This window comes from Sorex araneus, chromosome 9 (assembly GCF_027595985.1).
Source record: "Sorex araneus isolate mSorAra2 chromosome 9, mSorAra2.pri, whole genome shotgun sequence".
NCBI lineage: Eukaryota > Metazoa > Chordata > Mammalia > Eulipotyphla > Soricidae > Sorex > Sorex araneus.
The window spans coordinates 2173156-2197149 of NC_073310.1; the positions used below are offsets into that span (position 1 = coordinate 2173156).

Consider the following 23994-nt stretch of genomic DNA (forward strand, 5'->3'; position numbering starts at 1 on the left):
TGTGGAAGATCCACCAGCGGCTCCAGACCCACCGGCGCCCGGGAGGGAGGAGTCACCTCCATCTCCTCGTGCAGGCTGTAGAGCTCCTCCCTGGCCGAGTCGTTTAGCAGTTTCCCCAGCGAGACCACCCAGGACTTGGCGTTCTCCTGCACCGTGCTGGCCAGCGGGGCCAGCTGCAGCCGGATGCAGTGCTCGTCCTTGACCAGCACGCGGTGCATGACCTCGTCGGAGATCCTGGCGTAGAACTGCAGCTTCTCGTCGAAGGCCACGCAGGGCGGCTTCTTGGCTGCAAACCTCTCCATCACGATGGCTTTGTCCAGCTTCCAGAGCGGGCGGTACCGCTTCCACTTCTGCAGGTACTTCATGAGGCTGACCAGGATCCTGTGGACATTCTGGGGCACCATGACAGCCTGCTGGATGACCTGCGGGTTCTGGCAGATGTCGTGGTAAAAGCTGAAGACGGTCACCTCTTCCTCCTCCCCCTTCTGGGGCGGGCACTCGATGCAGCTGCCGTTCATCCAGCGGACAAAGTGCTGCAAGAGAGCCGAGAGCACAGTGTTCCCACTCAGGCCTCCCCCACAGCCGCGGAGTTGCGGTCAGCACCGCCAGGGGTCACTCCCGAGCACAAGGAAGGGGGTGTTGGCGGGGCAGGTAGGAGGCATCTGCCTCTACCTTGGTGACCTCCACACAGCTGCGCACGCAGTGTACACACATCTTGTCAATCTCATTGGCGTTGGGATGAAGGATGATTTCCGGCGCCGTCAAAATGGTTTCCGTTTGGAACAGAGGGACATTTCCAAGGATGAGAGAGTTGAAAGATTGCAGGTTTCTAGAAATTCATTCATAAAAGGGAGTGAGGCAGGCCTGGAGCGATAGTACTGCAGATCCGGTGCTTGCCTTGCATACGGCAACCCATGTTTGATCACCAGCATCAAATCTGATCCCCAAGCACTGCCAGGAGTGATTCCTAGCACAGAGCCAGGACTAACTCCTGAACATGTCTGGGTGTGGCCAAAAAACAAAAAGGAGTAAGGTGCACCAACAGTGGCGCTTCTTCAGGGAGCAGCTGTCTCAGCGGTGCAATGAACTGGGGAGCGAGGGGGACACTCCACATGCCCATGTAGGTCTAACGTGGACTGCCAGCTCATGCCCACCCCAGGGAAGTTAATATCTACTGGCTAGAAGCTACCTTAGTAATGGTGACTTCCAAAAGGTCTCCAGGTCACCTGATTGACAAAAATGAATGTCTAGGTCCCTGCTCTGCCTGGCTCAGCACAAGACCAGATCAGGGACACGCTCTGGGTTTGGCCTCCCCAGCAGCCCCACCGGCAATGCTCAGCCCTCGGAGCTGGTGCGTCAATGTAATGATCCAACCATGCAATGCTGTGCTGGAGGTTACTTGGGACACTCACCCAGCAATGCTCAGGTGACCATGTGGTGCTAGGAATCGAACATACATCCAGCACATGCTAGGCACACACCCTGACTGTTGTACTGTCTCCTGGCCCTGGGTAGTTTCTTCTGATAAGGGGTCACTCCTGGCAGTGCTTGGGGCACATGTGGGGCCAGCGATGGAAACCAGACTCCTGCGCTCAGTCCCCTGATCTATCTATCTCTCGGGCCTGGGGTGAGGCTCTGCGTGGGACACCTGGATCGTCCCGTAGGCCAGGCCCACAGCAGAGAGAGTGTCCTTCCCATAACACGGAAAGTGACACACAGGCGCAAACCTACGAAGCTTACTCCCAGACTCTGAAAACTACAGTGGTTCTCATGGGGGAGGATGGGCGGCAGGGAGTGGCAGGCTGGTTCCCAGAACTGTAGTGCCAGTGACACCCATACCAGCACATGCCACCAACCTCCCTGTCTCCTGACACGGCACAATACCATTAACCAGTGAAAGGCCACGAGAGTAAGGCTGGCCCCAGCGCGGCCCCACTCACTTGAGGATGAGCCTGGTGAGCGCCTCGTAGATGCGGTTCTCCCAGTATTGGTAGTAGGAGGCCAGCTTGGGGGCCTTGCCCGTGTTGGTGTGGACCACCAGGCCCTCGACTTTGGTCAGCAGGGGCGCGATAGTCAGATACCAGCGGACCATGTGGTCCACGTCCTTGGTCCGTTCCCGTTCTATGTGTTCGAAGAACTCCTTCACGCCTGCAGACAGAGACACTCGCAAGGTACTGTTCAAGGGCAGGCCAGACACCCTGTCCATCTCAGGACACAGAAGCAGCCTCTGCCCTTATCCCAAAGCAGGATGTGACTTGGCATTGTCGCAGACTGAAAGCCAATAGCCGTGTCACTCCAGCCCACCAGCTCCGGCAGCCTCCCCAGCAGCAGGCCCAGAAAGGAAGCCTCTGGCCAGAAAGGCCCCGAGTTCCCTGACAGATGGTTCTGAGACCACTTAGCACATCTTGTTTGAACAAGCACATATGAGACCATAAAAAAATGATTCATCTTACAGCTGCCAAGTTACTGACACCCACACTATCAGTTCTTACAGACAGGAGTGGCAAAGAGTCAAGTAAAATGTGACATGAATTAAAAATTACCCAGACCCTTGGGGCTGGAGCGATAGCACATCGGGGTCGATCCCCGGCATCCCATATGGTCCCCCGAGCACTGCCAGGAGTGATTCCTGAGTGCAGAGCCAGGAATAACCCCTGAGCATCACCGGGTGTGACCCAAAAAACAAAAACAAACAAACAAACAAAAAAATTACCCAGACCCTTTCAGGAAAATGATGAAAACAAGGCAGGAATGGTTTCAGAGCCTTACTAGCACACAGCAGAAACTGTGAGTCCACATATATGTGATTGCTGTTTGTGTGTGTGTGTGCACTTGAGTGAGTGCCATGTGCATATGCTCAGGTGTATGTGGGCATTGTATGCAGATATATGCACATGTGAGCACTGTATGCGTGTCTGCACACGAGTGCCACGTGCACATGATTGCACATGTGTAAGCACTGTATGAAAATGTTTATTTAGATAATAATAATGATCTAAAATCAATCTTCTAAACTTCCATAAGAACAAATAAGGAAGAAAAGTATGAAAGAAAGAAGGAAGAGGGGAGGAAATAAGGAAGAAAAGGCAGGGAGGGAAGAAGGAATGGCAGGGAGGAAGGAAACCAAATAAACTTCTGTAAAAATAAAATGAAGGCCAGAGAGATAGTACAGGGCAAAGAGTGCACCTTGCATACTATTGACCCTGGTTCAATCCCAGGAACTGCATATTGACATGTGCATGTGTGTGAGTGCTCATGTGTGTTTGCACATGTGTGAGTACGACATGAATATGTATATAAGGGTGTCATGTGTATGTGCACATATGAGCACTGCATGAATTTGCACATGCTTAGCATCACGCATATATGTACATATATGTGTTGTATGCATATGTGCATGTGTGAGCATTGCATGTGTTTGCACATGTGAATGCCACATACATATATGCATGTGGATGTTGTATGCATGTATGCAGGTATGAGTGTTGTATATATGTGCACATGAGTGCCATGTGTATAGTGCACAGTGAGTGCTGTGTCTACACATGTATGTCATGTGCACGTGATTGCACATGTGTAAGCACTGTATACATATGTGCGTGTGGGTGTTGTTTGCATAACTACACATGTATCTATGTTTGCACATATGTGAGTGCCACATGCACATGTGTATGAGGGTATCGTACGCATATGTGCACATGTGAACACTGTCTACATGTTTACATGCATGTGAGCACCACATGCCTATATGCACATGTATGTGGGTGTTGTATATGTGTATACATATGTATACGTATATCGCGTGCGTATTTGTAAACAATCATGACAGAGGGCTTCTCACTCGGGCCATAATCAGAGAAACAAGGAGTTGGACATACCAGGGAGCTCCTCCTCATTTTTACGAGCCGGAAATTTAAAGAGGTTTATGGACTCAATCAACATGAGCCTACTGGAAATGTCCTCGGCATTCTTATGAATCTGGTGCACCAGGGACTCGAACTTCCCAATTGCCTGTTTGCAGCGGGCAATGTAATCGGCGATGCCTGAGAGAAAGAAACAGGGAGAGACACCGCCCTTGGCTTTCCACTCACTCGCAGCCACACTGGCTGAATTAACATCAGCAGCCCTTCCACAGCAGACCCCACTCGTGTCACCAACCTGGGTCTTGGAGGGAGCACTGGCACCCCTTGGGGCCTGGGACAAGCCGCACTGTGCTCAGAATCAGCCTAACATGCATTCCTGCTGTGCAGACTGAAACAGCACCTCCTACCAGCTCTGGAGGCAGGAAGGGGAGACAGCTCCCTGCTGTCTCTCGCTGCCGCAGCACCCAGAGCCCCACGCCCCTTGCCTCCTGCACACAGTGGCCTTTGGCCCCTTGATCAGGGGAGTGAGCAGTGCGCGTGGACTCAGCACTCAGCTCCGAGCACGCTCTGAATCCCGTCCTCCCGCCTGAGGCAGGGGAGCATCTGAGTGTGAGTCCTGTGGATGCAGAGGCCTTTCCAGCCCAGGGCTGACTCCGGAGCTGTCAGGACATGCATGTTCTCCACAGAAAGGAGAGGGAAGGGGAGAGATGCAGCAAGGCAGAAAAGCTCTGAGCCACGAAGGGAGAGAGGAGAAGAAGGCCAGGGTTCTTCACCAAAGAAGAAGTCTGCAAACCTCCGAGCCAGCCAACCTCCACGGGTCGGGGGCCTCCCCCATCCCCTGTGAACAGTTCGCTGCGGAAAACAGCCAGATCAGTAATTAACAAAACAACTAGATTAGTGATTGATAAGATAGCCAGATCAGGAATCGGTAGAGTGATTACATCAGTGACTAACAGAGCAACATACCACCATTAACAGAATAACCAGATCAACCAGTAACCAGGTAGGATAACCAACCAGTGACTGATAGAACAGCAAAGATCAGCTATTGACAGACAGCTACATCAGTGGTGACAGACAGTTAAATCAATGATTGACAGAACGACTACATCAAGGACTGACAGAACAGCTACACCAGTGATTGACAGAACAGCTACATCAATGACTAACAGAACAGCTACTTCAGCAATTGACAGAACAGCTACATGCGTGATTGAGAGAATGGCTACACCAGTGATTAACAGAACAACTACATTAGCAACCGACAGAACGACTAAATCAATAATTGACACAATGGTTACACCAGTGATTGACAGAACAACTACATTAGCAACCGACAGAACGACTAAATCAATAATTGACACAATGGTTACATTGATGATTAACAAAGTTAGAAAATCTAGGAGAACAGGGAAGAGCCGAGGGCATCACTGGCCTCAAGTCTGGGAGATGGTCACAAACATTCTGCTGACAGCGCAGAGCTCTCACCCTTTCGAGTCCCAGAACAGACACTGACACAGTCCTGGCACAGGGCCTGCACGTGCAAGGCCCTGGGTTCCGTCTCTGGATCCTTGAGTACCACCAGGAGTGGCTTCAAAATAAATAAATGAAGGATGGACTTGGAATGAGGCAAAAGGAGGTGTCTGAGCACAAAGGACTCAGCATTGCCGTCGAGACTGACACAGGAAGCTCCCCAAACTTTGAGCAAGGGTACGGGGGGAGCCTGGGGAGATGCTTTAACTCATGGGACTGGGTGGAGACTAACACAGCACGTCTGCACGCACGGGTAAGGCTGAGTCTTTGCTAAGAGAAAAACACACTGGGAGAGAGAGGTGAGTCCCGGTCAGTGACCCCAGATCCCAGCTGCAGGGCCTAAAAGGGAGCACGAAAAAATGCACAACAAGGAGAGCAAAAAAAAATGCACAGCAAGCAAAGGAACACATTGAAGAGAGTGTAGAGATCGATGAGACCAACGGGAAAGCAACCGAGAAAATAAGGGGGACAAGGTGCGGGCTCCTTGCTGGGACAGATGGAAGGAACAGAGGCTCTTAGCAAGAACTGGAAGGGGTGGGTCACCCACTGGAAGGGTCCCTGGTCAACCCTCCCACAGAGACAGGAGGCTCTGAAGGGCCCCTGAGGATTTAGGGACTAGAACCTCGTGCTCAAATGAGGTTGTGGGGGGAGGAGGAGGAGGAAGGGAGGGAGGAAGAAGAGAAAGGAGGAGAGAGGGAGGAGAGGTGGGTAGGAGAGCGGGAGTAAATGGCCACAAAGACCCTGTACACGCTCTCTGCCCAGATGTGACCCCGAGTGGCCACACATGAACGGCTCCCCCATTCCTGAACGCCCATGATCCCGGAGGCCAACTAACTACTTTCGGTACCCAGCGGCTTCTTGCAGAAATGCCTCTAGACTGTGAACTAAGCTACGGCCCCTTGCCACCCCGGGAGGGGAAAGGCTTTTCTCTCTTGGTCTTTCCTTTTCCCAGCGGCGTCGTGACCGCCATCTTATAAGGTCCACTAAAAAGAGGTACGAGCTTGCAATGATGCAACTTCCGGCAGAAATTTCTCTGGACTTAATTACTAAAATACCAGAAATCCAAAACCACGTGGCCGCAGAGGTCTCTTCATTTTCAGCAATGGAAAACAAATTATCAAATGATGCCTTTTCGGCAGGTCTGATTGTTGGGGTTAAATTCCAAATAATAACAGTGAGTTTTCTGTTGAAATATTGAATGTAATCAAAGTAAAATGTAAAATGAAAATCAGCAGCCACACAGGCGGGGGGGTGGGGGTGGGATGGGGGGTACACTGGGGTTCTTGGTGGTAGAACATGTGCACTGGTGAAGGGATGTATATTTGATCATTGTATGACTAAGACTTAAGCCTGAAAGCCTTGTAACTGTTCTCACGGTGATTCAATAAAAAATAAAATAAATACATTTAAAAAAAAAGACCCCGCACAAAGGTTTGGAGCAACTTTTCCACTATTTTGCCAAACGTGGAGGCAGCCCGGGTGTCCCCCGTCTCCAGGGACAGGCCGCCCCAAGGGTACGACAGGAAGGAAACAGAGCTGGGGAGGTTGGGGGACCCAGGCTTTGAGGGGGCACCCATGGTGGGGAAGGAGACAGTGGGGCTGCAGAGTGCCGAGGGCAGCGTCCCACCCCGCTCCCACCCCGCTCCCACCCAGGCCCCACGAAGGGCCCAGAGCGGCCCCAACTAAGTAACAAATGCCCGAGGGGCACTGGAAGACGCGCGGTTACCGAGCGAGTTCCAGTTCAGCCTCTTGTACCCAGGCCAGAACACGCGCACCAGCTCCTGGGAGAAGTCCTCCAGCAGGCGGGACTCGGCGTCGCTCAGGGTGCCCAGCAGCACGTGGTAGTGGTCCAGCATGCGCTGCATCCCGTCCGTGTACCTGCGAGCCGCAAGCGCCGCTCAGAGGCGGCTGCACAGGAAGCGCGCCACAGAGCCGCCCCTGGGCGCCAAGGCCGCCCAACCCTCTGACCACCCTTCAGGGGGACGCTGGCCACTGCCACGGGGGAGCTCAGCCTCCCCGCTGGACAACAACACTCTGTTATTTGTAGGTAAAGGGACAAAGACGGCCCTGGCCTTCTTGCTCAGTGTGTCAGTCCAGGAAAGTCTGGGCAGTTCCGGGTCATTCTGGAGTGTGTGAAGGACTGGGGGGAGTGGGGGGGCAGACAAAAAGCTTGTTATTGGTTCCAGGAGACAATCTTCCTGTTCGCTTTTGCCTGGGCCACACCTCTGCGCTCGGGGTCACTCCTGATGTTGCTTGGGGGGGCCCAAGTGGTGCTAGGGATCCAACCCTCGTCAGCCTCCTGCAAGGCAGACGCCACCCCGCTGTACTGTCACGCGGCCCCATGGAGGGATGATCTTCTCACCTAAGAAACTTGTCCTCTTGGAGGGCGACATTCCGCGCCAGCTCGGGGACGGAGAAGCCCAGCTGTTCCATGTACTTGGTTTCATTGATGATCTCCCTGAGAGCCGGCGAGAAGTTGATGACGAAGACCGTGCCCTTGCTGGAGTTGGTGGTATCCTCCGCCACAGTGATGGCCTGCGGAAGAGAAGTCAGGGGCTAGGGCTGGTGGCCAGGCAGCAGGTCCATCAATACAGCCCCCTCTAGCGGGGGATTCCAGAACATTCTCTGCCAGCATCAGCATGTAGACAGTCACCCGCAAACTCTGAGTTCACACCTGGATCTGTATATACAGACCCGGGGAGCTGGGCTCCCGTGCACGAGTGGCCTTGGGGCTCAACTGCCCCTGAGCGATGGGCTGAGGGTCCACCTCCCTGCAGACCCTGCCCGGGCCTCTCCCGCATCACGGCACAGGAGAGACACAGCCCCTGAGGGTTTCAGAGACAGAGGCCTCAGCCTCCCGGGAGCGGGGACATCCTTCCTGGGCAGCTGAAGATGGGCTGACCCTCTGTGTGCTTCTGTCCTGTGACCCACTGCTTTCACACATGGGGAAACTGAGGCACAGGGTGACACCACTGGCCAGGTGGGGAGGCTCTCACATTCCTAACCCCATGGCCCGTGGTCCCTGTCTGTCCTTCCTGTTTCTCCCCATGTCCCTGCAGCCTGGCCCTCTGGCTCTGTGGAGCATGACGGGGCCCCCAGCCTCTGGGACGCAGACACCTTAGTCAGCAGACTCTTCTTCATGAGCACCGGCAGGATCTGCTCCGTCGCCTCCCTCCACTGCTCGTACTTCGTGTCTTCATAGTCCTTCATCCTCCTGCCCACCTCCAGGTATTTCTGCCGCACCTGCCAGAGAAGTGCCCTGGGCCCTGAGCGAGTCTGCAGGCTCGTGTTCTCTCTCTCCCTCTCTCTCCTTCCCTCTCTCTCCCTTCCTCCCTCTCTCTCTCCTTCCCTCTCCCTTCCTCTTTCTCTCTCCCTCTCTCCTTCCCTCCCTCTCTCCTTCCCTCTCTCTCCCTTCCTCCCTCTCTCTCCTTCCCTCTCCCTCTCTCCTTCCCTCTCTCTCCCTCTCCTTCCCTCTCTCTCCCTTCCTCCCTCTCTTTCTCCTTCCCTCTCCCTCTCTCCTTCCCTTTCTCTCCCTCTTCTTCCCTTTCTCTCCCTCTCCTTCCCTCTCTCTCTCCTTCCCTCTCTCTCCCTTACTCCCCCTCTCTCCTTCCCTCTCTCTCCCTTACTCTCTCCCTCTCTCCTTCCCTCTCTCTCCCTCTCCTTCCCTCTGTCTCTCTCCTTCCCTCTCTCTCCCTTCCTCTCTCTCCTTCTCCTTCTCTCTCTTCCTCTCCTTCCCTCCCCCTCTCTCCCTCCCTCCTTCTCTCCCCCCTTTCTCGATGACTGTTTCACAAAAGGGAGCACAGCTCTGAGTGTGGGTGCAGGGCTGAGGGGCGCAGAAGCAAGTGGTGGTCCACAGACATCTTTGGTGCTGCTCGAGAGTTCAGAATGGCATCTCCATGTTTAAATAATTAGAAGAGGGAAAAAATAAAGCTATTAAGCTTGGGGTTGTAGCTTGAGTACAGCAGGTAGGGCACTTGTCTTGCACTCAGCTGACCTAGGTTCAATTCCCCCAGCACCCCCAGGCACCGCCATGAGTGATGCCTGAGTGCAGAGCCGGGAGTAACTCCTGAGCACTGCTGAGTGTGGTCCCCTGGGAAAAAAGAAACAAAGACCCAACTTCCTGCCACATGAAAACTGGGTGAGAAGGGGTGCTCAGTCTCTGTGAGAGGAGACGGGGAAGCAGTGTCTGTTTCCATCGGAGCAGAGGCCACTTTCTGTGTCAGAGCCCGATCCAGATGACCCACAAAGGCCTCAGACATTTCCAGACATTTCTTTTCTTTTCTTTCTTTCTTTCTTTCTTTCTTTCTTTCTTTCTTTCTTTCTTTCTTTCTTTCTTTCTTTCTTTTTTTTTTTTTGCTTTTTGGGTCACACCTGGCGATGCACAGGGGTTACTCCTGGCTCTGCACTCAGGAGCTACTCCTACTCAGGGGACCATATGGGATGCTGGGAATTGAACCTGGGTCAGCCGTGTGCAAGGCAAACGCCCTACCCGCTGTGCTATCGCTCCAGCCCCTCTTTCTTTCTTTCTTTCTTTCTTTCTTTCTTTCTTTCTTTCTTTCTTTCTTTCTTTCTTTCTTTCTTTCTTTCTTTCTTTCTTTCTTTCTTTCTTTCCTTCTTTCTTTCTTTCTTTCTTTCTTTTCTTTTTTCTGTCTTTGGACCACACTCAGCTCAGCAATGCTCAGGGCTCACTCCTGACAGTACTCAGGGGGCCTGTGGAGGCAGGATCAAGCTGGGGTTGACCCCACACAAGGCAAGTGCCTTCACCCCTATGCTGGCTTGCTGGCCTCTTTCTGTGCCTTTAAAGAAAAGTTTGTCGGGGCTGGGAGCCAGTACAGGGCTAACAGACTCTGTCTCTGATACACGAGCACTCCTGTGTGGCCCTGGAGCACCCCCAAAGTTTGCAAACCCTGCAAAGGCACTGACAACTCTGGGGGTGGAGAACAGGTAGACAGAGAATATGGGGCGAGTCTCAAGCCTGGGGCGCAGGGAGGGGAGAGGGGACAGGCAGGGAGGCGCAGGGGTGGGCCGGAGCCCAGGGTGCCCACTCACCTCCTGGCCCCCCTCGCTGTCCATGATCTCCTCCACCTCCTGGAAGCGGAGGATGGTGTGCTTGATGCGGTGAAACAGGGACCGCTCCCAGCAGATGGCGCCCGCCACGGGCGGGTGGTTCTTACACAGCGGGGGGTTGTCCAGGTTTTGGATGAACAGTCTGTTGATGATGTCCACCTACAGAGCAAGCCCAGAGCTGCAAGGTCGGCGGCGACCTGGGGCCCAGGCCTAAGGGGGGGAATGTCGGGCCCGCAGGGGACAAACGCACCAGGCCCAGCCCACAGAGAAACAGAAACTACAGAAACCAAAGTCAGCACTGGCTGGCAGGCGGAACCTGGGCTAGAGGAGAGTGTGGGCCCCCCGAGGGGCTCCTGCCTTCCTCGCCCTGTGCTGACAGCTGAGACGCCATCACCCGTGGCACGTCCCACGTGGGGGTGGGTCTGGGCAGTGCGGGGAAAGCTGTGGACAAGGTGTTGGAGTAAGGGGGCACAGCAGGACCCGACCACCCTCATTCCCCACATGTCCGCAGAGCTCTGAGTCACCTCTTTACAATACTGGGCAAGGATGTCGTTAAACTTCATCATCATCTGTCGGTTAATGGCCTCCCGTGACCGGATGTGCTTAAATTTTAAAAGCATGTCAAAGGCTGCTTCGGCTGATCGCAGCGTCTTGAAAGACTCATCGATGAAATGTTTTGCTTCTTTCTCAATCACCTGTGGGACCAGGGAGAGGGGATGGCAGGGGAGAAGGAAAAAAGGAAAGAAGGGAGGGAGGGAGGGAAGGAGGGAGGGAGGGAAGGAGGGGAGGGGAGGGGAGGGGAAGAGGAAGGGAGGAAAGGAGGGAGGATGAAATAAAGAGAGAAAGGAAGAAAGAAAGAAAGAAAGAAAGAAAGAAAGAAAGAAAGAAAGAAAGAAAGAAAGAAAGAAAGAAAGAGAGAGAGAGAAAGAATGAAAGAAAGAAAGAAAGAAAGAAAGAAAGAAAGAAAGAAAGAAAGAAAGAAAGAAAGAAAGAAAGAAAGAAAGGAGGAAAGAAAGGAGAGAGAGAAAGGAAGAAAGGAAGGAAGGAAGGAAGGAAGGAAGGAAGGAAGGAAGGAAGGAAGGAAGGAAGGAAGGAAGGAAGAAAGAAAGGAAGGAGAGAAAGGAAGGAGGGAAGGAAGGAAGGAAGGAAGGAAGGAAGGAAGGAAGGAAGGAAGGAAGGAAAGGAGAGAAAGAAAGAAAGAAAGAAAGAAAGAAAGAAAGAAAGAAAGAAAGAAAGAAAGGAAGGAAGGAAGGAAGGAAGAAAGGAAGAAAGGAAGGAGAGAAAGGAAGGAGGGAGGGAAGGAAGGAAGGAAGGAAGGAAGGAAGGAAGGAAGGAAGGAAGGAAGGAAGGAAGGAAGGAAGGAAGGAATAAAGAGGTCAATGGGGCTGGAGTAATAGCACAGCAGGTAGGGCATTTGCCTTGCACGCGGCCAACCCGGGTTCGAACCCCAACATCCCATATGGTCCTCTGAGCACGGCCAGGAATAATTCCTGAGTGTAGAACCAGGAGTAACCCCTGTGCATTGCCGGGTGTGACCCAAAAAAGCAAAAAAAAAAAAAAAAAGAGGTCAAAACATGGGTAGAAACTGCAGAGCCAAGTCCAAAAAGTGGCTCTGGAAACTTCAGGTGTCTAAAGCTGATGTGATAAATCGTTCAATAACCACATCAGCATGTGGCTACGGAGGAGCCATAACTAGAAATTATCTCTGAAAGTGAACAAAAGAAATACCTAGGGCCAAACAGGCAGTACAGCAGGTAGGGAACTTGCTTTGCCCACAGCCAACCCAGGTTCAATCCCTGGCATCCCAAATGGTCTCCTGAGCCCACCAGGAGTGATCCCTGAGCACAGAGCCAGGAGTATGCCCTGAGCATCTACAAGTGTGGTCCTCCCCAAAAAAAGAAGAAGAAGGAGAAATATCTAAACTTGTGAGAGTAGGAAGGAGAGGGGTTACGCATGGAACTGCTTTTCCTTACGATGAGTCATTTGGTATAACTTGGTCGACAGGTCACACACTCCATTCGGAAATAAATCACGAGCAAAATACCTAATATGTAAAATAACAGCATCGAAAGTAAAAGGAACGGTTCTCCTGGATACAACTCAGACAGACGCTGGAGCCCCAAGGAGAACCATGTGGGTTGTTCTTGGAGAGATGCGGGGGCGGGGGGGTCACAAAAACAGTTACTTAGAGGAACCGCGCAGGGCACTAGAGCATCCGCCTGACAAGTTCAAACCCCCGTCCCTCATGAGCGCCCAGTACCATCCTGGCAGCTCTGCAGCCTGTGAGCTCAGGGTGTGAGTCTGCAAGCTGTGCCACCAGGAAAATGGGCCAGCACCGGGGCCAGGAAGCGTGGCCCCCCGCAAGCACATGTCTAAGCACAGCTCCAGGGGTGCAAACTTAGGTGAGCTGCAAGCCCCCAAAGGTGTGAATCCCACATGTGACACCCCCCACGCTCCCCTGCAAAGATGTAAGCCCAAGGGCAGGTGTGCAGTACAAAATCAGCCTCCACAGTCACGGTGGGGAGACAGGGCCCCCAGCAGGAGAGATCTCAATCTTGAAAGTGGCTTTCAAGTGAGAGAGTCATTGTTGGGGCTTCTCCCCTGAGGGGAAGACTGGGACCCGCTTGGAGCAGGGGTTGCTCAGCAGGCCCCCAAGCACTGGTGCCCGGTGACACCGGGTTGAAACCCAGACTCCTGGCCGCAGAGCCCGACTGCGACCCCTTGGGCCTCTCCAGTTTCCTTCCCGCCTGCCCTGGGCGCCGCCCCACTGAACCCCGTGAGTTGAAGAGAGAAATGCTTAGGCACACTTGAACCCGAGACAAGCTGGGCGAAGCCCCGGGGCCCCCACCCAGGTCAAACCCAGGCAGGAAAAAGGAAAAAGCCACAGAGGCAGGCGGGGGGCAGGAGGGAAACTGAGGACACCGGTGGAGGAAAGTGGACGCCTGAAACCCAAGCAGGGATAACTCTGTCATTCACGTGATTCGGTGAAAAACAGTAAATAAGATCTAAAACAACAAACTAAATAAACTCACTTCCTCAGTAGTAGCTGAGTAAAACCAGGCTGACCCCACGGGAGCAGCCAGGGCCGCGGCGCGGGGGGTCCTTACCAGGACTTCCACCTTGAAGTCCTCAATGACGTACTTCCAGTACTGGGACGCCTTGATGCTGAAGGGGTCGAAGGTCAGGTTTTCCATGGGGGTCACCAGGCTGTCCACGCGGCACAGGACGTCGTCGATGCGCTTGGGGTCCCCGGTCACCGCCTTTAGCTCTGGGCCGAAGATGTTGTAGAACTCCTCCACCACCTGCCCGAGGGAGGAGGGTCCTGACCAGGCCTCCGGCCGCCCGCTGGCCACCCAGGGCCCAGCACAGGGGCGCCCCCACCTCTGCGCCTCAGCTCCGCCCCCTCAGCCCCTCAGTTGCGTCCCCTCAGCCCCTCAGTTCCGTCCTCCTGAGCCCCTCGGCTCCGCCTTCCTCACGCCCTCGGTTCTGTCCCCTCAACTCTGTCCCCCTGGGCCGCTCGACTCTGTCCCCTCAACCCCTCAGCTCCGTCTTCCTCAGCCCCTCAGCACTGTCCCCTCAAGCCTCTTGGCCCCGCCCCTCAGCCCCTTGGCCCCGCCTCCCAGCTCCTGGGTTCTGCCTCCTCACTCCCTCAGCTCCGCCCCTTCAGCCTCTCGGCCTCGCCTCTCAGTTCCCGGGTTCTGCCACCTCACTCCTTTGGCTGCTCCCCCTCAGCCCCTAGGCCCCGCCCATCATCCCCACCCCTCAGATCCTGGGTTCTGCCCCCTCACTCCCTCGGCTCCGCCCCCAATCCCCGCCCCTCAGCTTCAGGGTTCCACCCCTCAGCCCCGCCCCTCAGCTCCTGGGTTCCGCCCCTTCAGCCTCTCGGCCCCGCCCCTCAGTTCCAGGGTTCTGCCACCTCACTCCCTTGGCTCCTCCCCCTCAGTCCCTAGGTCCCGCCCATCATCCCCACCCCTCAGCTCCTGGGTTCTGCCCCCTTACTCCCTTGGCTCCGCCCCCTAAGCCCCGCCCCTCAGCTCCTGGGTTCCGCCCCTCAGCCGCTCGGCTCCGCCCCCGGCCCAGTGACCCTCAGTTCAGTCCCCCTCGGTTCATCAGCTTCAGCCCCTGGGCTCTGGGCCACCCCATATCCCCTGGCCTGGCACCTCTGGGCGATTGACTCCGAGGGGTCGCGGTGTCCTGCCCGCGGCTGCAGCTTCTCCCCAGCCCTCCCCACCACTCCCACCCCAGCCCCACCCGTCAGGAGGAGGGGAAGGCACCACAGCGGCAGGCAGAGCCACTCAGAGAGGTCTCGGACCCCTCTGAGAACACGCCACGGGACGGACGGGGCAGGAGGCTGTGCAGAAGACCCCAGAAAGGAGTAGCCTGAGCTCAGAGGAGAGCCAGGGCAGGGGAGGTGGGGGAATCCCCGAAAAAGGAATATTCTGGAATACTCTGCGCGCTCTTTCTCTCCAGCCTCCTGGCTCCCTCCTGACCCAGCCCGCTGTCAGAAAGCCAGACCGTGTCCTAGTCCCTGCACGCCGTCCCCCACCTGCAGGATGTCGTAAAGATCCTGGCAGATGGTGGCCATGTAATCCGTCCTCTCAAACAGGCGTTTGCGGTCGAACTCCCAGCGCGCCTCTCTCCCCGAGGCCTCGATCTTGGCCCTGGTGTCGAAGTAGGCCTTCTTCCACATCAGCAGCGTGTTCTTGGCCTCCAGGGTCTTGTGCTGCGCGCTCGCCCGGTTCTCTCTGGGGAGCAGAGGGAGGGCCCGGGTCGGTGGGTCTGTCCCCTGCGAGAGGAGGGCGGGAAGGCCCGGCCCCCTGCCCCCAGGGCCTGGCCGCTGAGCTCTCGGGGCTCTCCCGGAACTGAATGTACGGGGCACACAGGGGCCACGGCTGGGCCACGGAAAGGGAGGGTAGCCGCGCCAACACGGGGACCTGAGAACCGCCACCCTGAGTGTGGGAAGCTGGACCCCAGAGACACACACTATGGGCGGGTCCCTGTGCAGCAAGGCTGGGCGAGGTGGCCCACCGGGACAGGGTGCGAGAGGCTGCCCAGGCATGGAGGGAGCGGGGGAGGGGGCAGGAGGGGCGCTTAGGAAGGAGGTGGGGGTGCAGGATCGTAGGGGGTGCGGAGGGCACAGGAGGGGGAGCAGGAAAGCGGGGGCAGGGGCACAGGATGATGGGGGGTGCAGGGACAGTGGAAGGGGCAGGGGTGAAGGAAGCAGGGGAGCGGGGGAGAGATCTGCTGGCACAGAAGCTCTTTCCAGGGGGTGGAGAAAATGCTTTGAAATAGGTCACGCCGGTGGATACAAGACCTTGTGAGGAGACTAACAGCCACCGACTGTCACCGCCTGCATTGTTAGGGACCCCCCTCAGCAATGCTCGTGGGGGCCATGTGGGGGGGCTGGAACCTCCGGCCCCCTCGAGCTCTGTCACAGTCGGAGCTGCCTCCATACGGGGGAGCTGGGCCGGGGTGGGGCTCACCTGAAGAGTGTGCGCAGGTTGATCACCTTGCAGACCCGCTCGGCGATCTCCCAGGCGATCCTCTCCATGAGCGGGATCATGCGCTCGTCCTTGTTGTAGTGGCGGGAGATGATCCACACCATGCGCAGGGCGCTCAGCATGGACGGGATGCTCTCCAGGACCACGTGGAAGCTGGTGCCGTGCGTGATGTTCTGGGGAGAGGGGCGGGCGCAGTGCAGGGCGCGGCAGGAGCACCATTCAGAGGGGACGGCCGAGCCTTGCACGTGGCAGACCCAAGCTCAATCCCCGGCACCCCATAGGATCCCCCACGCCCCGCCAGGAGTGACCCCTGACGCAGAGCCGGAAGTAAGTGCTGAGCACCGCCAGGTGGGGCCCCAAACAAAAACCAAAGAAGCAAAAATCTATGAGGCACTTTGCAGAGGGCGTGGGGGCAGAATATGAATCTACTGAGTGCACACACACATCCACTCACACCTGCATACGTGACACGTTTACACACCACATACACTCACACAGTCACACTCGCATACTCACAAACACACATTCACACATACACATGCACACACACATACACACACTCACATACACGCTCAAATACACACACCACATACACACACCCGCACACACATACACAATATACATTCTCACATGCACACACACTTGCTTAAAGTCCATAAAGCACATGTCCTGTGTGGCAGCCATATTTCCTAAGGGTCACACAGCTGGGGGCCCAGGAGGCAGGAAGGGAGTCCCCTCCCCTGCCCAGCTCAGGTCTGGCGTCCACCAGCAGGTGGCGGCGGGATGTGTCCCTTGGCACAGCCCTTCCCTGGCTGGCTGTCTCAGCACCTGAAGCCAGTGACTCTGTGGCCCCGGGAGGGACCCTGGGGAAGCCTTGGGGTGCAGAGAGGCCGTGGGGCCCCTGGAGGCAGGAACAGCCGGGAAGGAGCCTCAAGCCCGGAAGAACGGCCCGGCTGCCTTCCCGGCCCCCCGGGAAGGGAGAGCAGGAGAGGGTCTGTGCGTGGAACGCCGCCAGAGACCAGGGAGAAGGGCAGTGAGGCCGACGGCCAGGGCGCAGGTGCGGTGCAGCCTGGCACCCGAGGCCCCACAGGGCTGAGGGCACTGCCCCTCGGACCTCACACCGACAGGCCCGGGGAGGGGCTCCCGGCCCCGAGCACCGCCCCTCGCAGACTGAGAACCTGCCCCCGGCACGCTGGCAGCAGCGCCCACCTTGAAGTGGCGCTCCACCGTGGCCAGGAAGCGCACGTTGTCCGACGCTTCCATGTGCAGCTTGTAAAGGCCTGTGAGCACTGCTTGCAGGTTGGTCACCACCATCGAGTCGGCCTCCCGGATCACCTCCAGCACCTTCCTGACCACCGGGATCTTCGTCTGCTCGTGCAGGGCGCTGAGCGTGGCATTCCTCTCCCGCCAGAATTCAATCTCGGCCAGTGGGCCGTTGCCCTGCGGGTGGGTGGGGGGCAGGGGCCTCAGAGTCTGGGGCTGCTTCTCCCGCGTGCCAGACCCCTCCCCACCACCTGTGCCTGGAGAGTCAGGGCTGGGCAGGCGCTGGCCCCGCTCAGGCCGGACACTCCCCACCTTCACTGCACACGGCAGAGCAGGAAGGAGGCCACAGAGACCCGCGGCCAGTGTCCTGCCAGTCCTCTGCGGCCAGCTGAGCCCCAAGTGCTCTGGGCTCCGATTCTCAGCGGCCCCAGCTCCCAACAGGTCCAAACCCAGGACTCACCTGGGGAAGCCCGGGAGTGACATGTGGGGCGGTTCCCAGCAAACTCTGAGGAGGCACCACACAGCGGGCGAGGGCCCACAGAGCCCGGCTCTCTCCGCCTGGTAGCAGCGTGTACCTGAGGGGTCTTCTTGAGCTGGCTGTCCACCGCGACGGTGATCTGGTTCAGCCAGTTGATCACACACTGCTCCAGGACGTCCACGGTGGCCGGGTCGGCGGCCAGGGCCGACACCTCGCCGTCCACGCTGATGGGCGGCAGGGTCAGCTTGATCTCACCTAGCGAGAGGGACACTCGGGGTCAGCCGGGGTCCCGGGCCCCAGCTCCAAGTTAGAAGGTGCCGGGGAGGAGACTCAGGGCCATTATGGTTCTGGGGCCTCCGCGAGGGGCCTGGTGGGCAGGTGGGCGGGACGGGGCATCGCTCACAGCCCTGACCAGGCTCCTCTGCAGACTGTCCGTCCGCAGGCCGTTGGCAGAGGGCTGGCTGGAGGGGGGAGCACCAGTGCTCGCACACAGCGGGGAGCACGGCCCACCCTCCTGCCTCACAGCCCCACCCGCCGCTGCACCACAGGGCACCCTGCCCTGTGGCCACACAGAGGAGAGAGGTCAGGCCTGTGAGAACCGTCTCCCCGGAACAAGGGCCAAAGGCTGCTCCAGGCGAGCCGGCATCCTGAGCCTGGCCACACACTGATCTGTCGTAATGCACAAAGGCCGCTGCGTCCTGACCCAGTGCTGCTGCAAATCAAAACTCAAGTGTGGACCGGAGAGACAGTACAGCACAGTGGGCAGGGCACTTGCTCCCTCACGTCTAGTGCCCCCACGTCTCACCAGGAGAGCTCCCTGGGCAGAGCCGGGAGTGAGCCCTGAGCACCAGCAGGTGTGGACCCCGGACCAAAACTACATAAAAACTGGATAAATAAATAAACTGGGTTACATAGTATAACATTAAGTAAGTGTTTCAGAGGGAAAGAATGAGAGTGGAACAGTATTTGTTCCCGGAAGCTCCGACCCTCCCTGGGGCAGCTTCGGGGCGGGACAGAGCGGGGCGGGTGGGCGGCTGCCTCACCTTCCAGCTGCTGCAGGATCCTCTGGATGCTGCCCACGAACTTCTGCAGGTTCATCATGAACTCGTCCCGCATGAGCTGGATGCTGTGGAACTCCACCGCCTCCCCCGGCAGCGACGGCAGGCTCATCTCGTACTCCACGGGGAAAGGGATGTCGCCGTGCAGGAAGCCCGAGGGGATGTCCTTGTGCTGGGTGAAGGACAAGGCCGGCAGGTACACCTGGCACGGCGGGCAGAGGAGGGAAAGACGTCAGTCCTCGAGGCCGCCTGGCCGAGCACGAGAGTGCTCAAGACCACCCAAGTCAGAGCCCAGCCCCCAAAGGGGCAAATACTGGCTCGCCGGGACCCTGGGGTGGCCCATGGCTCGGTGGCAGGGCCGGGAGCAGTTCAGCCAGGCTGGCCCCGGGAGAGTGAGGCCGGGCTGAGCCAGCTGTCTGCTCGCTCCCTGCGGGCCCAGGGGACAAGTTCAGCCGAGAAGCCCCAGGCACCTGGCAAAGGCTGGCCGGAAGCTGGGGATGAGGTTTTCAGTTTTCCCCATTTTCCCTATAATTTGAGACTCTGCAATTCCCAGAGTCTCCTGGGCTTGTGGTTCTGGAGGTCAGGACGTTTGAGCCTCTCCTGTCCTGTGCGGGAGCTGGCTGCGGGCTCTGCGTCCCTGCCCGGTCAGAAGCAGGCTCCTTTCTCCCCAGGACCCGAGGGGTCCCCTTAGTTTCCCCTGATGCTCTTTTTTTTTTTCTTTTTTTGGGTCACACCCAGCGATGCTCAGGGGTTACTCCTGGCTTTGCACTCAGGAATTGCTCCTGGCAGTGCTCAGGGGACCATATGGGATGCCGGGGATCGAACCCAGGTTGGCCGCGTGCAAGGCAAACGCCCTACCCACTGTGCTATCGCTCCGGCCCCTCCCCTGATGCTCTTAAGCTGACCCGAGCGCTTTTCCGGGGAGCCCTGCTGGTTGCACGGGGCGCTCCCCTCCCTCCGCTTCCTCCCGCAGCCATGCGGGGGCCAGGCCGGCAGGTGGGTTTGCTGCACTGGCTCAGACTCTCGCACTCATAAAGTACCTCCCTGACCAGCCACACGGGGCTCATAATCTTCCAGATTTGCCATCAAGCTGTTCGGTTTTGGTGCAAAGGCTCAGGGCAAGGTCACTGCTCACTGCCACAGTGCTCTCCCCGCCCACTGCCACCTCCCTCATCTCCCCTCCTTATTTCTGAGGTGACAACCATGCCTGCTGCACTGGAGCGGCTCCTGGGTGCGCTCAGGGGACACTGCGGAGCCAGGAGCGCCCTCCCACTCTCTACTCTCTGGCTTATCTCTGCGAGTGTCAGAGCCGGGACGCCCTCGGGCCGCTCAGTGCCTGCCCTCCCTCCCCTCCCTCCAAGCGGCCCACCATGCCCGCCCCCTGCCCTGGCCGGTCACCAGGGAGATGATGTCCTTCAGCTGGCCCAGCACGTTGGCGTTGAGCACCCCGTACTCCAGCGTCTCGGGCATGATCTCCATGGCCTCCTTCATGTCGCTGGCTTCCGGGATGGGCTCTGCGGGCGGACAGCAGTGAGCCGGTCGGGCCAGGCTCACGGGGCCACAGACACGTGCACGCCCCAGACTCAGCACACCACGGACACAGAGCTCAGAGCGCCACGAACTCAGGCTGCCACAGAGGCCCTGAGACAGCATTCTGGAGAACTGAGTCAGCACTCCTAGGAGAAATGAGTCAGCGCTCCTAGGAGAACTGAGTCAGCATTCCTAGGAGAAAAGAGTGAGTGCTCCTAGGAGAAATGAGTCAGCATTCTCAGGAGAAATGAGTCAGCATTCCCAGGAGAAATGAGTCATTGTTCCTAGGAGAAATGAGTCATCATTCTAGGAGAACCGAGTCAGCACTCCTAGGAGTAATGAGTCAGCATTTCCAGGAGAAATGAGTCAGCATTCTAGGAGAAATGAGCCAGTGCTCCCAGGAGAGTCAGCGTTCCAGAGGAAGTGAGTCAGCACTTTAGGAGAGATGAGTCATCCTTCTAGAGGAAATGAGTCTGCGCTCCCAGGAGAAACACGGGCTGGGGGGTCCTGTTCTGCTCGGTCACTGAGTGTGCTGTGTGCAAGTTTCTGTGTGAAGTGGCCTCTGGGGGTGTGGAGAGACGGCACAGTGGGTAGGACGCTTGCCTTGCATGGGGCCTGGTTCAGTCTCTGGCATCCCAAATGGCCCCTGGTGCAGAGCCAGGAGTAAGCTCTGAGCATCAGAGGGTGTGGCCCAGAAACCAAACTTAAACAGAGAGGCCTCCATGAGCCCGGGGTGCTGGCTCCCGGAAACTGAGCAGGCCCGACGGGGCATCCCAGCCTCAGCACCGCGCTCGGGCTTGTTTCTGAGCCATGAGCAGTGGCGCTCGGCAACTGTGCGCAGCTCTGCACGCAGGCAACTCCCAGTGGTGCGTGGGGCACCATGTGGTACCCGGGATAGACCCAGGCCTCCTGGGCACAGTGTGCACTCAGCCTGTCAGGCCCCCTCAGCCCTCACACAGGGCTCCCTCCATACAGGGAGGGCCCGACCCAAAGCCCAGAAACAAAGAGCCACAGCACTCGGCAGAGCACCTAAGGTGCTGCCCACCCTCCGCTGGGAACGCGTGAGCGGCCCCACTGCACAGGCCCTCGGTGCCTCAGAAGCGCTGCAGGGATTACTCTGGGGGTGACGGGAAGATGGAATCCATGATCAATGAGCACTAACAGCTAATGAAAATCTTACATTCTCAGGAAAAGTCATGATTAGAATCCAGCTCTTTCACACACACACACACACACACACACACACACACACACACACACAAAATATACCTTTTGTATTTCTGAGAAAAAACACCACGTTATGTTCCAAAAGCTCCTCGGGAACAGGGGTGAAAAGCACATGAAGCACCATCTTCTCCACAGTGCGCTTCATAACTTTCTGAAGTGGGAAGGGAATAGTCATGCTCAAGTAGGCCCATCTAATGAGACCCCCCAACACTGTGCTCAGAAAACCCCCAACATTCCTCTCAGGTAACCTCCTAACGCTCCTCTCAGATAAATTCCCAATATTCCTCTCAGGTAACCCCCAATTACTCCTCTTAGGTAAGCTCCCACATTCCTCTCAGTAACCCTGAAAGCTCCTCTCAGTAACCCCCAATGTTCTTCTCAGGTAACCCCCACACTCCTCTCAGGTAAATTCCCAACATTCCTCTCAGGTAAACCTCCATGTTTCTCCCTGGTGGGCCCCTCTCCTCAGAGCCCTGCACCCCTGCGCCCGCACTCAGCCCTGAGCCCAGTCCTCTCGCTACGCTCCCAGGGAGCAGCCATGGCAGAGTCCCGGGCCATTCTTGGGAGCTCAGACCGGGGATATGCTGTCAGTCTAGGGCTCTGGGCCACGCTCAGTCAGGCTCGGGGAATGGGGGGAGGGGTGCTGAGGGGACTGAGTGACTAAGGTCAGCCAGGCAGGTCCAATATGCCAATGTGACCAACCTCCAGTGAAAGCCGCAGGGGCTGGCAGGGTGGGCTTCCAGGACGGGCAGCCTGTGCCCACCTCACACTCCTGTCCGGCCCGCTTTCCTGGGTCTACCCCTGCCCCTTCTCTTTGGGGGTCTAGCGCAGCCCTGTCCCCTGGCCAGGCATCACCCCAGAGCCGTTCCTGCCACCCAGTCAGTCAGGGGCGGTCGTGGGGCCCCCACCCTGGCGTCCCACGGGAACAGTCCTCACGGGAGGGCATAATCACTCAGCCCAGGCAGGCAGGACCCCGAGCCGCCAGACGGTGGCACCCATACTTTGGCAGGAGCACCTTCCACAGGGTCAGCCGCCTCTTCCTCCTCGGAGACTGGCAGGAACAGAGAGTTGGTCCTCGGCTGCCAGCTCTTAGCTGTGGGGCAAGGGTGACAGTGAGGATGACGGGTCCGGGAGCAGGCATCTCTGCTCACCGGCACGGCCCACAAGGCGTTACCCGAAGTAGAGGGACCCCCAAGCACAGAGCCAGGAGGAATCCCTGAGCACTGCCAGGTGTGGCCCCAAGCCAGAACCGAAACAAAAGAATAAAATGAAGGTTCTGGTGCTGGCGCTAGAACCAGTGCTGTCCACACTGCCTGCAGCTCCCCCTGCAGGGCCCCGTCCCCCTCCCGTGTCACTTCCTGCCCTCTCCGACCCCCACGATGCGGCCCTGTGCTATGTGCAGGTCCCGGCCCTGAGGTGGAGCTGCCTGGTTAGGGCGGCCAGGGTGGGCCTGGGGGTGTGGGAGAGGCGGCCGCAGGCTCAGCGGTGACGCCGAGGTCCTGCACCTGCTCACAGCCTTTCTAATCCCGGGACCCCTCCCCTCCCAGCTCACACCTGATCCTCTATCTGACTCGATTTTCATAGTTTCCTCCTCTTCTTCCTCCTCTTCCTCATCCGAAGGCAGGGGAATGTCGTCTGCCGCCACGAAAATGGAAAGAACAGAGAACCGTATTGGCGGGGACATACTGCCACGGAGGCCCCCCTGGGGGCTGGGACGGGGACTCAGGAGATGGCGGCGTGCGTCTTGGGGCTGCCTGTAGGTACTTGGGCTGGATCGAGGGGCCGAGTGGCCAGAGAGGTCCCGGGCTGGTGTCTCTGAGCCCCAGGTCGGGGTGGGGAAGTCTCAGCTCCTGTCTGACTCACAAAGCTGTGGAGTCCTCTGCAGTGCCCCCCCTCCTCCTGCCACCCCTCTGTGCCCTGGGGAGGATGGGCAGGGGGTCTTGATGCACCAGGGAAGCCCAAGGAAATGAGTGGGGAAGTGGCTCAGCCTCACTGATGATTCTGGAGGGAAGCGGGAGAGGAAGTGCAGGCCCCCTTCACCTGCAGAAGGTGGAGAATGCCCAGCACTGGGAGGCAGTGGGCACAAGGATGCCCCCCATGGTGCAGGTGTGGCTGGTGTCCACCAGGGCCTTTCCTAACACTGAGGGTGTAGCCCGGGACCAGCACCCCACTCTCACAGTCCGCCCTCCGAGAGAGCACACGGCACCCACGTTTCGCTCTTTGAAAAACGCCGGGCCAGGTGAGCATCTCAGCATGGGGACTGGACGGATGAGCCTGTCACAACATGAGCTTCCAATCTACTAAGTCACTAGATCCATCCACAGTGACACAAAACAGCCCCCAAGGCCTGCTGGGGCAGGGGTCAAGTTATAAAAGAACACACAGAGGGGCCGGAGCGATAGCACAGCTGGTAGGGCGTTTGCCTTGCATGCGGCCGACCTGGGTTCGATCCCCGGCATCCCATATGGTCCCCC

General features: G+C 57.5%; 1 protein-coding gene across 1 annotated transcript in view; it reads right to left on the reverse strand.

The window, feature by feature from the left end:
* DNAH10 (dynein axonemal heavy chain 10) overlaps positions 1–23994 on the reverse strand; it is an 83053-nt gene that overhangs the window by 56988 nt on the left and 2071 nt on the right. The window contains exons 2-20 of the mRNA XM_055147078.1: positions 23075–23155; positions 22522–22613; positions 21563–21671; positions 20162–20277; positions 18749–18965; positions 17803–17960; positions 17174–17404; positions 15947–16137; positions 15010–15208; positions 13571–13765; positions 10988–11158; positions 10446–10622; positions 8514–8639; positions 7759–7931; positions 7123–7274; positions 3879–4043; positions 1941–2148; positions 673–829; positions 57–533 (exon numbers count right to left, since the gene is read on the reverse strand). Of these exons, the coding sequence (XP_055003053.1) occupies positions 57–533; positions 673–829; positions 1941–2148; positions 3879–4043; positions 7123–7274; positions 7759–7931; positions 8514–8639; positions 10446–10622; positions 10988–11158; positions 13571–13765; positions 15010–15208; positions 15947–16137; positions 17174–17404; positions 17803–17960; positions 18749–18965; positions 20162–20277; positions 21563–21671; positions 22522–22613; positions 23075–23155 (3395 nt within the window). The remainder of the gene's footprint in view (positions 1–56; positions 534–672; positions 830–1940; positions 2149–3878; positions 4044–7122; positions 7275–7758; positions 7932–8513; positions 8640–10445; positions 10623–10987; positions 11159–13570; positions 13766–15009; positions 15209–15946; positions 16138–17173; positions 17405–17802; positions 17961–18748; positions 18966–20161; positions 20278–21562; positions 21672–22521; positions 22614–23074; positions 23156–23994) is intronic.